General features: G+C 43.9%; 1 protein-coding gene across 2 annotated transcripts in view; it reads right to left on the bottom strand.

Moving 5' to 3' along the window:
- The window catches only part of LOC122802910 (nectin-1-like), a 2017182-nt gene extending 2006225 nt beyond the window's left edge, over positions 1-10957 (bottom strand). For both annotated transcript variants that reach the window (XM_044072733.1, XM_044072732.1), the window contains exon 1: positions 10405-10957. In XM_044072733.1, coding sequence (XP_043928668.1) covers positions 10405-10474 — 70 coding nt within the window. In that variant the 5' untranslated portion in view covers positions 10475-10957. The remainder of the gene's footprint in view (positions 1-10404) is intronic.
- Between the last annotated feature and the right edge of the window lie 209 nt (positions 10958-11166).

The following is an 11166-nucleotide window of genomic DNA, read 5'->3' as shown; positions in this document are numbered from 1 at the left end:
TTTATAAATGCCCTAGGGCTGATAGCCTAGTATCAACCATGAACCGATATATATATATATATATATATAGATATATGTGTGTGTGTGTGTGTGTGTGTGTGTGTGTATATATATATATATATATATATATATATATATATATATACACATATATATATATGTGTGTGTGTGTGTAGGTGTATATATATATATATATATATATGTGTGTGTGTGTGTGTGTGTGTGTGTGTGTGTGTGTGTGTGTGTGTATATAAATATATATATATATATATATATATATATATATATATATATATATATACATATATATATATATATATATATATATATATATATATATAAACAAAGATGGGAGTTTTGAGGGTGTGCCAATAAGGCACCTAAGTTAAAATGCTCTTCTTCAGTATGTCACTTACTGTTTTACCAAGTTATGTGTATGTTTTTTCTAGACTGCATTTTCAGGAGTCTGAAAACACATAACCTGGTAAAACAGTAGCTGATGTGTTTTCAGGAATCTGACTTACACAGTTTGTTTTTGGAGAATTACTAGCTGGCTATTCATAGTGCATCTGCATATGTACCTAGCTACTTTGCCCTGGGCCTTTACAAGCCTAGCCACATAGGATTACCTTGGCATCATGCCACTCTCATCTCTGTTCCCAGTGTTAGTCTGTCGAGTAGAGTGGAGGAGTTATCCATGATAAATTTATTTTCTTTCTATCCTCACTCATCCTCAAGAGGGCCAGTGAGGTGCTCTGTTTGACATGTATGGGAAGTCTATTCCATAGCTGGGTAGTCTCTGGATTATGAACCTGTCCCTCCAGCTTGTTCTGTTGATTGTGGTTATGAGGTTGAGGTCTCTGGAGCGTGTGGTGCGGAGGGATTGGGATTTCTTTAGATGTAGCACTTCGAACAGAGCTGGGTCAGACATGGCTTTGTAAGTCAATCAGGGATCACCTCTAAGTAGGCGATATGAGACAGTCCATACAGGACAAGTGTTTAAGGCCTAGGATCCTCTGTGAGATACTTTTGCTGCCTGTCCAGTTGTTGCAGGTGTCTAGTGAGGTACATGCCAAATGGGGTATTGTACTCAATGATTGGCCTAATGAGGGAAGAGTAGAGGGAGTCAATGACCTCTTTCTTCCTGGATGCAAAACCCTTAGTAATGAGATGTGCCACATAGACGGACTTTCTGATCACAGTGGCAATGTAGTGATCATAGGTTCATACTAAGCTAACTGCCCTTATGAGCCATTTTAAGCCTAGCCAATTACCCCTTGTGAGACTCAAACCCTGCACCTTGTGTTTGCAAGGCAAACACCTTAACCATTAGGCCACCCTCCCAACCCTATGAACCTATAGAATTCAGTGCAGTGGCTACAGCAATCCTTAGAAGGCTTGTGTTAGGCTGCTCTTTGTGTAATACAACTATATTAAGCACATCTGAGAAAGGTGGGAGATTATCCAGAAGCCTGTAGTATATCCCACTACTACTCCCCACTGAAGTTTGTGTGAACTTGTTTAACCTGACTATCCTACACTACTAAATCAGGCTGAAGGCTGACACAGATGCAGAATGGTACTGCTATGCCTTCCCAATGTCACTCTAAAGCAGGTTTTGATAACTCTGCAAAAAGAGTAGGATACCAGTGGTGAATGGCATGAAGTTCTGCTATAAGGATATTACCGCACACCTAAGTGGAGATACACCGCTGTTACTACGCATTACCTGCAGGAAATCCAGTGCTGTTGAACTTAGCATCAGTCAAGGAGTGTTTTTTTTCATGCTGTTGCCCACACTTGCACACAATAATGTATCAGTACTATACCACCCTTCACATGCCATACAGACACATACACAATTCTCTTGTGTGATGCTGTTCCTCTGCATTTTACAGCACTTCCTAGTACAACTTCCCTCTGGGCATGCCAAGAAACTGACAGCAGATGTTGCCAATAGCATAGGATCCTGCACATTATGTGTAAGAGTCTGTGACATTTGGTCTCATCAGTGTTATGCTGCCTACTTTGGGACTGTCTTGGGTAACTTCCTGAACAGATACGGTCAGCAGGAATATATGAGAGGTGATTTGTGTGCCTATACTTATCAATTAGTTCTTGGCTGTTTTCCATATTGTGTTTAATTGTAAATTTTTATTGCCAAGATTGTGGATGAAAAGGATCCTTGAGACAGCCTACTCCTTTATCAAAAGAGAGGTTGCTGTCAACCTGTGCTCCCAGATCTCTTATAATGCCTTCTGCATTCATTGGACTACCATCAATGTGTTAATTCATGGGAACCGGGTTTTTCCCAAAGGGGATAACGACACATTTTTTGGCACTGAGCTTAAGGCCATGATTCTGACACCAGCCGTTGGTCACAGTGAGGCCATTCTGTAGGATGTCAACATCATTTGGGGAGTTAATAACAGCTCCCAACTTGCAATCGTCTGCAAACTTTGTCAGCCAGAGTGCCTTCATGTTGACCTGGACTTCTGAGAAGTAGATAGCAAACAGTGGAGGACCTAAGACCGAACCCTGTGGGACCCCACTCGTGACTAGTCGGCAGTCTGACTTGGAGTCAGCTACTTTCACACTGTGGTTTCTATCTGTAAGCCAGTTGGCAACCCACCTAGTGATACAGGGGTTGATGCCTAGCTTAGTGAGTTTTTCTATGATTCTTGAGTGGGGAATGGTATCAAAGGCCTTGGCCAGAACAGGATAAGCTGTATGAACCACCTTGCCTTCATCCACAACTCTGGTGACTGACTCAAAGAAGTCAACCAAGTTGAGCAGGCATGATCTACCCTTTACAAAAGCAAACTGTGTGGGATCCAGAATTTGGAGATTCCCTATATCCTTGTTTATTAGGTCCATGATGATGCATTCCATAGCTTTGCATATCAGACTCATCAGGCTAATGGGGTGATAGTTCCCAGGGTCTGTAGTCGCTCCTCCTTTGTGGAGAGGGATGACTGTAGAAGGATGCCATTTGGTAGGGACAAAGCCTGAGGTGAGGCTGTGCTTGAACAGGGCAAACAGGTGAGGTGCCAGTTCACTCTGTTGTTCATATAGAACACAGCCAGGGATACTGTCAGGTCCCATAGAAGCTGTATTCTTGGCATTGGACAGTGCTGTTTTTACCTTTGCAACAGTAATACTGGGTGCCTGGCAATCTACTGGTATTGTGATTGGTCCTTTTGCAGGGGTAAAGTTGGCACTGAATCTGTTGGCCATTATATTGGCAACATCTGTTGGCTCGGTATAGGAGGTATCATTGTGCAGTAGCTCAAAGCAAACTGGGTATTGCCATGGAGATTCTTTACATAATTATAGAAGACCTTGTGGTTGTCTTTACTGTCTGCTGCAATTCTGTTTTCATAGCTAGCTTTAGAGGATTTGATGAGGGATCTCAACTTTTTCTTGCGGCTGATAAGGGAGTTTTTCCAGTCTTGGGACTTCACCTTATTCTGCATCAGTGTCCTCCTTCTGTTGTAGAGTTTGTTTATGGCAGGAGACCACCAGATTGGCTTCCTTGTTTTGGATGAGAGTGTCTTGGTTCTATTGGGTGTGGTGAGACCCATGCATTTGTGTACGTGTTCGTACAATGCACTGGTGTATGATTCGGCAGTCACGCAACTATTCTCCATTTGCATGTGTGCCATGAAATTAGCCACCTCTGTTTTTAGGAGCCCAAAGTTAGCTTTGGAGAAGTTTTTCATGGTGGTTACCTTTGCGGGGGGGGGGGGGGGGATTCCCAAGGTGATTAGTTTGTGTTCGGACCTAACCATAAAAATTCTGTTTTTGTTTTTTTTTACAAATCACTGGGATGAGCTAAGGATTAAACTTACTAAATAATGACATGTATTTGAGTTTCAGACTTTGTATCCTTTAAAAATACATTCCAACACAAATCCTGTTATTCTAGCAACTTTCTAAATGTGTCCCTAGTTTTGAGGGTAATCTACAAGTGTAGTACCTCGCAGGATGCTCAGTAGCAAAACCCGCCCCAAACACGCCTCCAGCCCTGTGGAGGCAGCAGCAGCAGTATGATTATTCAACAGTGTGCGGACTGGAATGTTCATAGGTTCACAGGTTCATAGGTAGGTACTAGGCTATCGGCCCTGGGGCCTATACAAGCCCAGCCAAAAAGGTAACCTGGCTTTTGCCACCCAAGAAAATTATTTTCCTGTGCCACTGTCGAGCAGAGCCACAGAGGTGATCCCCGGGGTGAATTTCCTATTTCCCATCCAATCATCAAGATTTTTCTTGAACAGTGCTAATGAGGAGCTTTGCTTGATATAGATAGGTAGTTTATTCTAGAGTATGGGAAGTCTCTAGGACAGGAATCTATCCCTCCGGCATGCTCTGTTTATTGTGGTGACAAGGTTTAGGTCCCTAGAGCGTGTAGCTCGGAGGGATTGGGATTTCTTTAAGTGGAGCATGTCCACCAGCTCTGGGTTTGACATAGCTTTGTATGTTAGGCAGAGATCACCTCTGAGTAGGTGATATGCGACGAAGTGAAGCTGGAGTTTTTTGAGATGGTCTGCGTAGGACATCTGTTTGAGGCCGGTAATCCTCTTTGTGAGGTATTTCTGTGGCCTTTTCAGTTGTTGTAGATGTCTTGTGAGGTACATAAAGGGACGTTGTACTCTATAATGGGTCTAATGAATGATGAGTAGAGGGGAACAATGACCTCTTTTTTTTCTGGATGAGAAACCTTTTGTGATGAGGTGTGCCACATAGAAGGATTTCCTGACCACTGGGGCGATGTGATTATCAAAGGAGAGACAACTGTCCACATGTGTCCCAAGGTCTCTTATCACAGTTTCGATGTTAAGTATACTAACGCCTATGTTGTAGTTCATGGGTATAGCATCTGTGGCCGATAGCAATCCAAATGACATTAATGTAATGTTGTATTAGGGACATAAAACTTCATTCAGTACCACAAATGAAATGTTTTATCAGGGACATTAAAACTAAAATGCGTGCAGTAAATCACCTTTCAGTCAGTCAATTGGCCAGAGTTCACACCATTTCTAGAAACTATACTGCAACATTTTAACGGCTTTAAGGAGTGGTGCTTGCAATGCAGGGGGGGCGCAATGGAGCCTTTGTCCCCAACATTATAACAGGCTTTGTCGGGATTTCTTCTGCTAAGAGATTGGGCAAAATTGAAGTGTATTAACCCACCAGATGTGCAGTAGCAAGCCCCGCCCAAATCCCGCCTGCGAGCATTTTGATTGCACCACCCACCGTTTGATTGAAAGATGCCACCATAACACAAGGTAATATATACGATATGCGAAACATAAGTTAATTGTGTGATTGATGTGATCTGACAAGTTCTGATACCCTTGATAAGTGTAAGCATGGGGTTGGGAGATTAACCACTTACAGGTTACCCATGTCCATTAGTGAGAGTTTGTTGACTGAACTAATAAACCCAATACAGTACTTTTCCATTATCGGGGCAACAGCTTTAACGCTCAATGATCACACAACTGTCAGCCCTGAAGCAGTTGTTAAAGCAATAATAGTGAGATATGGAGATAATACAAATAATTTAATTTTATATATTTTTTTTATGGTAGGAGTGTTAATGCGCAGTTGTTTGACTCCAGAATGTCTGTCACCCTTAGAAAAGGTTTTTGTCTGTCCCCTTTGGAGGTGAGGATAATGACTCTACACACTTAGCAGCAGAGCCCAAATGTTGCGGCTCATTTGTTCATAGGTTCATAGGTTCATACTAGGCTATCTGCCCAAGGGCATTTATAAGTCTAGCCCATAGTTATGTGGCTTTCGCCACCCCTTTAGTTTGAATAAAAACTATGCCTATCATTTTTCTGTGCCTCTGTCAAGCAGTGACACTGAAGTAATCCCTGGGGTATATCTGCGATCTCCCATCCATTGGTCAAGATTCCTCTTGAACAAGGCTAGCGAGGTGCTCTGCCTCACATGTACCGGGATTTTGTTCCACAGCATAGGGAGTCTCTGGGTGATGAATCTGTCCCTCCAGCACGTTCTATTTATAACCGTGTCAAGGTTTAAGTCTCCCGCCCTTGTGGTTCTGAGGGATCTAGATTTTTGAGGTGAAGCATATTCATCAAATCTGGGTTTGACATGGCCTTATATGTCAGGCACAGGTCACCTCTGAGCAAGCGGTATGAGACTGAATAGAGCTGGAGTTCTTTCAGTCGGGCAGCATAAGACATATTTTGAGACCCTTTATCCTTTTGGTGAGGAACTTTTGGGGCCTTTCAAGCTGCATCAGGTGTCTGGTCAGATACATTCCGAACGGGCATTGTACTCAATCATAGGTCTAATGAGTGATGAGTACAGGGGACGATGACCTCCCTTGATCTAGATGTGAATCCCTTCATGATCAGGTGGGCGATATAGAAGGTTTTCCTAACTACTTTAGCAACATGAGTGTCAAACGAAAGGCTACTGTCAACTTGGGTCCCCAGATCCCTGATGACTTTTTCTGTGCTCAGTGGATTGCCACCTATATGGTAGCTAGGGGTAACCTTGTTTTTCCCGAAGGGTATGACTATGCATTTTTGGCGTTTAACTTCAGGCCATGGCTCTGGCACCAGTTATCCGTTTCTGTGAGGCCCTTCTGGAGGATATCTGTATCAGATGTGTTTTCGACTATGGCGCCCAGTTTGCAGTCATCTGCAAACTTTGTCAGCCATAACCCTCCTGTGTTTGCTTGTACTTCAGAAAAGTAGATGCCGAACAAGAGTGGACCCAGGACTGAGCCCTGTGGGACACCACTTGTGACAGGCTTTGAGTCTGACATGGCTCCAGCAACTCTGACCCTGTGGGTTCTGTCACTTAGCCAGTTTGCAACCCATCTTGTGATGTATGGGTTTACATTCAAGCTGATGAGTTTTTCGATGATACCTGAGTGGGGTATTGTGTCAAGGCCTTTGCCAGGTCGAGGTAGGCTGTATGGACTGCCTTTCCTCATCAATGGCCTTGGTGACTGTCTCAAAAAGTCAACCAAGTTTAAGAGGCAGGATCTGCCTTTGACAAAGCCAAACTGGGTTGGATCCAAAGTCTGCAAGTTCCCTATGTCTTTATTTATGAGTTCCATTATGATCCTCTCCATGGCTTTGCAGATAAGGCTTGTCAAGCTAATGGGGCGGTAATTTCCAGGGTCTGTGGAGGCACCGCCTTATGAAGTGGGACCACAGTCGCCGTCGCCACTCCTTGGGTACGTATCCTGAGGTGAGGCTAAGATTAAACAGCTGTCCTAACTGTGGGTTTAATTCCTCGTTGAGTTCATGAAGCACACAGCCGGGGACACCATCCGGTCCCATGGATGCTGTCTTTTTTGCCTTAGTGAGGGCAGTTCTCACCTGGGCGTTCGAGATGTTTGCGGGCTACAATCCTCTGGAATAGATATCTCTCCTTTGGGGAGGGGAGAAGTTTGCACTGAACCTGTCAGCCAGTATGTTAGCAATGTGTGTAGGTTCAGTAATTTTCACATCATTTTGAACTAATTCTGAGCATATCTGGGAGTTTCCTCCTAGGTTTCTAACATAGCTAAAGAAGGCCTTATGATTGTCTTTAGAGTCCTTGGCGATTTTTCTCTCAAAATTTGCCTTGGATGATTTTATGAGAGCTCTTAGTTTTTTACTTATAATGATCAAAGGAGTCTTACCTTTCAAGGATTTTGCTCTATCTTGTAGTAGCTTCCTCCTTTTGTTGTAGAGCTTGTTTATGGCTGGGGTCCACCAGACTGGACGCTTGCCTTTGGTACAGAGAGTCTTAGTTTTGTTTGGGATTGCCTGATCCATGCAGTCCTGTAGGTGCTGGTAGAAGGCATTTGTAAGTGATTCAGCGGTTTGAGTAATGTTTACCACTGGCTCAGGGGCCTTAAAGGAGACCACACTAGTTTTAGAAGTGTGAAATCGGCTTTTGAGAAGTTTTTCACTGTGGTCTTTTTTGTTTCAGGTGGGGGCGGGATGAGGACCTCCAGCGAGATTAGTTTATGATCTGATCTCACCAGTGAGGGGTATACTTCCGGTGTTGAACATTTTGATCCCATGTTTGTGATGATGAGATCAAGTATGTTTTCTCCTCTTGTGGGGATGGTGACTAGTTGTTCCATGGCATTTGAGTTTATGAACTCCAGGAATCTTTGGGTTAGAGTATTCGGGCTTGAGTAGTGTTCCCAGTCTATATTAGGGTAGGTGAAGTCACCTAGTATGATGGTGTTTGGAGATACATTTATCCCCTCCAATGTTTTCAGGAAGGCCATGTGAGTTTCCTGAGTTTGAGAGGGTGGCCTGTAACATGCTACAAATTGCAGAGCAGTCTTGCCTATGGTTAATTGCACCTGGATGGTCTCCGATGCATCGTGCGTTGCCACCAACCTTGAGGTGTGGGTGTCCTTTATGAATACGGACACCCCCCCTCCTTTCTTGGTGTTGTCCGGATTTTGGGGCCGGAACGCATGATATGAGGTGAAACCTGTTAGTGCTGGGGTGCTCTCAGGAGCCTTGAACCAGGTTTCTGTCACAGCACAGACATCGATGTTCTCCATATTGAGAAGGGCCTCGAGTGCGTGCATCTTGAGATTGAGACTTCTGGCATTGAGCAGCATTACCCTTAGTTTTTTTCCTTTTGGTGTTCTAGGGTGGTAGGTTTAGAATTTGAGCCTTGCCTAAAAAGGCACTATGGGGTGGCAAGAGCCTTTGCCAATATCCGAAGCCGGGGTGACAGGTGCAAGCCGTCCCTTGCGAAGCAGCGTGGCTTGTCCAGCATGTCATCCCAGGCAGACAGACATTGGATCCCCTTTGAATGACACCAGAATTTAAGCCAATTATTAAAGCTGATCATCTTATCACTGTATTGTGGCATCATTCTAGGTGAAGGTAGGATACTGCTCAAGGTCAGGGTCATACCTGCCTGGGCTACATAATCAGAGAGCTCCTCGATGTCCCTTTTCATGTAGTCCAAGGAGGTACGTCTCAGGTTGTTGACACCAGCGTGGACAATGACTGAGCCGTACTTGTACCTGCTGTTGAGAGACCTGAGTGCTTGCGTTATGTGGCGGATTCTAGCGCCCGACAGGCAGCTTACTGTGACCTTCTCCTTACTCAGTCTGGTGAGTCATTGTTATCCAACAATGGGATAGTACATCTCAACACAACCACTACCATCTTCAAAAGTATAAACCTGTCGATTCAATGAGGAACATCAGACTAACCGAAAAACATCCCACACCATTCCCCTTTAAATTTTACGTTAACATACCCTAATAAAAGATACGGCATCCTACTGCATGAAAATGCAATTTCGTTAAGCAGTTTGCCAAAAAGTCAGGAACATTTCTAACAACGAACGATGGCTGCTGTCGGCTTTTCCCGGTTAGGGGTCGCCACAGCGGAACTCCGGTCCGCTAATGATTGGTAGCTGATTTTTACGTGCCAAGTTACCAGCCCTGACGTACAACCTTCTCAACGAACGTACGCCCATTCACGCATGTCTCCATGCAGAAGACGCTCTAGCTCAGAATCGAACCGGAAAGCGTCTGACTGTGAGGCGACAACGCTACCGCAGCAAACGAACGATGGCCGTATTATTGCTCAAATACGGAACTTGGAACTTTGACTGAACAGACTGCAAAGAATCCAAGACGATGACAGAGAAGGTATACAAATGTGGATAACATTATCTTGAAATAAAAACATAACCGTGCTTTTAGTGAAGTTAGCCTTGATAACAAGGATAGTTAGGAGCATAGTCTGTTTCAAAACTACCAGTTCAGGGCTAATGGCTGTGCGATCATTTCGTGCACCTGCTAGCACGTTACAAGTGTTGCCCCGATAACGGAAAAGTACCCAAAATACTTCAGTAGCAGTCTGACTACTGCTATTACTGGTTGAACTAAAGTATTCTCATGGAAGCTACTTCAGCTGATTTAAGTGCAGCAGGGCTAATACACAGTTTTCAATTTTTAACCACAGTTGCTGTGGTCATATGGTGCAATTTTCCATTTGTTTACTGTGTCTTAAATGCTCCGTTTTTAACTCTATGGATTTACCGTTACATTAGCATTGCTTGTCATTGACATGATGTCAATCACGGCACATTGCCGTTGTTAATCCCGCCCTCCCACATGTCAATCATGGCGGGCACGCGGGCGCGAACTCGGTGGTGGTGGGTTAATACACTTCAATTTCGCCAGAGATTGAGGTAAATAAAAAATAAAATCTTCTTCTTCTTTTGGCTTTTCCCGGTTAGCGGTCGTCACAGCGGATCCTGACCGCTCATGACTGGCAGCGGAGTTTTAACAGCAATCGATCCACTGTTTACATTTTTTATGCCGTTATTTGATATTAAATTACTCACTGCCTTGCGCATCGCTAACTACAATTTTCTTACCTTGTGGAGTAGACTGCTGAATCGAGAAAAGAGCTAAAAGCAAAGCAAAACCAATAATATTTCCATCCATAGATGTAGCCCACGAGTCGGGCTTAGCCGCAGCATATAAATCCTCTACTTGTTTCGAAATAAAACCTCAATGAACCTCCCGACAGATAAGGGTACAGAAAAAGATCGTGGTGTGGTGTTAGTGCTTATTAATCCTTCTTGAGTTCGGCAGTTTATTGTCTGACTGTAGCCTTCTTCCAGCCTTTCCCTTTGAGGGCAATGGAGGTTTACGGTATGCAGTTGTTGGCCCAGCGCCCAACCTTGAAAGGTACACACATGCACACACTCATGACTAGGACCAATTTAATGTGTCCCAACCATCTATGGCATGTTTTTCGTATGTAGGAGGAAACCACAGCAACCGCCACCACAGGGAGGACATGCAGACTCCACAGAAGGCACCCCAGCCGAGGAAGGAAACGGAGAACTTCGTGCTGTGCAGCGGGAATGCTAATCGCTGCACCACCGTGGCTGACTGTCGTGTGTAATTTATTTGTGCCCATTATATAATTTTGAATTACAGGTAGAATCTGATAGGCAGAACACAATTTGCTTATAATTGCTGGGTTTGGGTACGTATGCAGATAAAGGTGATTTACACTCCTGTTGATCAAAGTTACTTCAACTGGCTTGCAGGAGCAACTTATCACTTATTTATGTAGGTGAGGGTGATACTGTGGCTGAATATATAACTGTGTCCATTATTGTTTTTTT

Source organism: Protopterus annectens, chromosome 5.part0 (assembly GCF_019279795.1).
Source record: "Protopterus annectens isolate FY-2018-M chromosome 5.part0, PAN1.0, whole genome shotgun sequence".
In the NCBI taxonomy this organism is placed as follows: domain Eukaryota; kingdom Metazoa; phylum Chordata; order Ceratodontiformes; family Protopteridae; genus Protopterus; species Protopterus annectens.
Note: the sequence above shows the minus strand (reverse complement) of the source record. Positions and strands in the feature narration are given on the sequence as shown.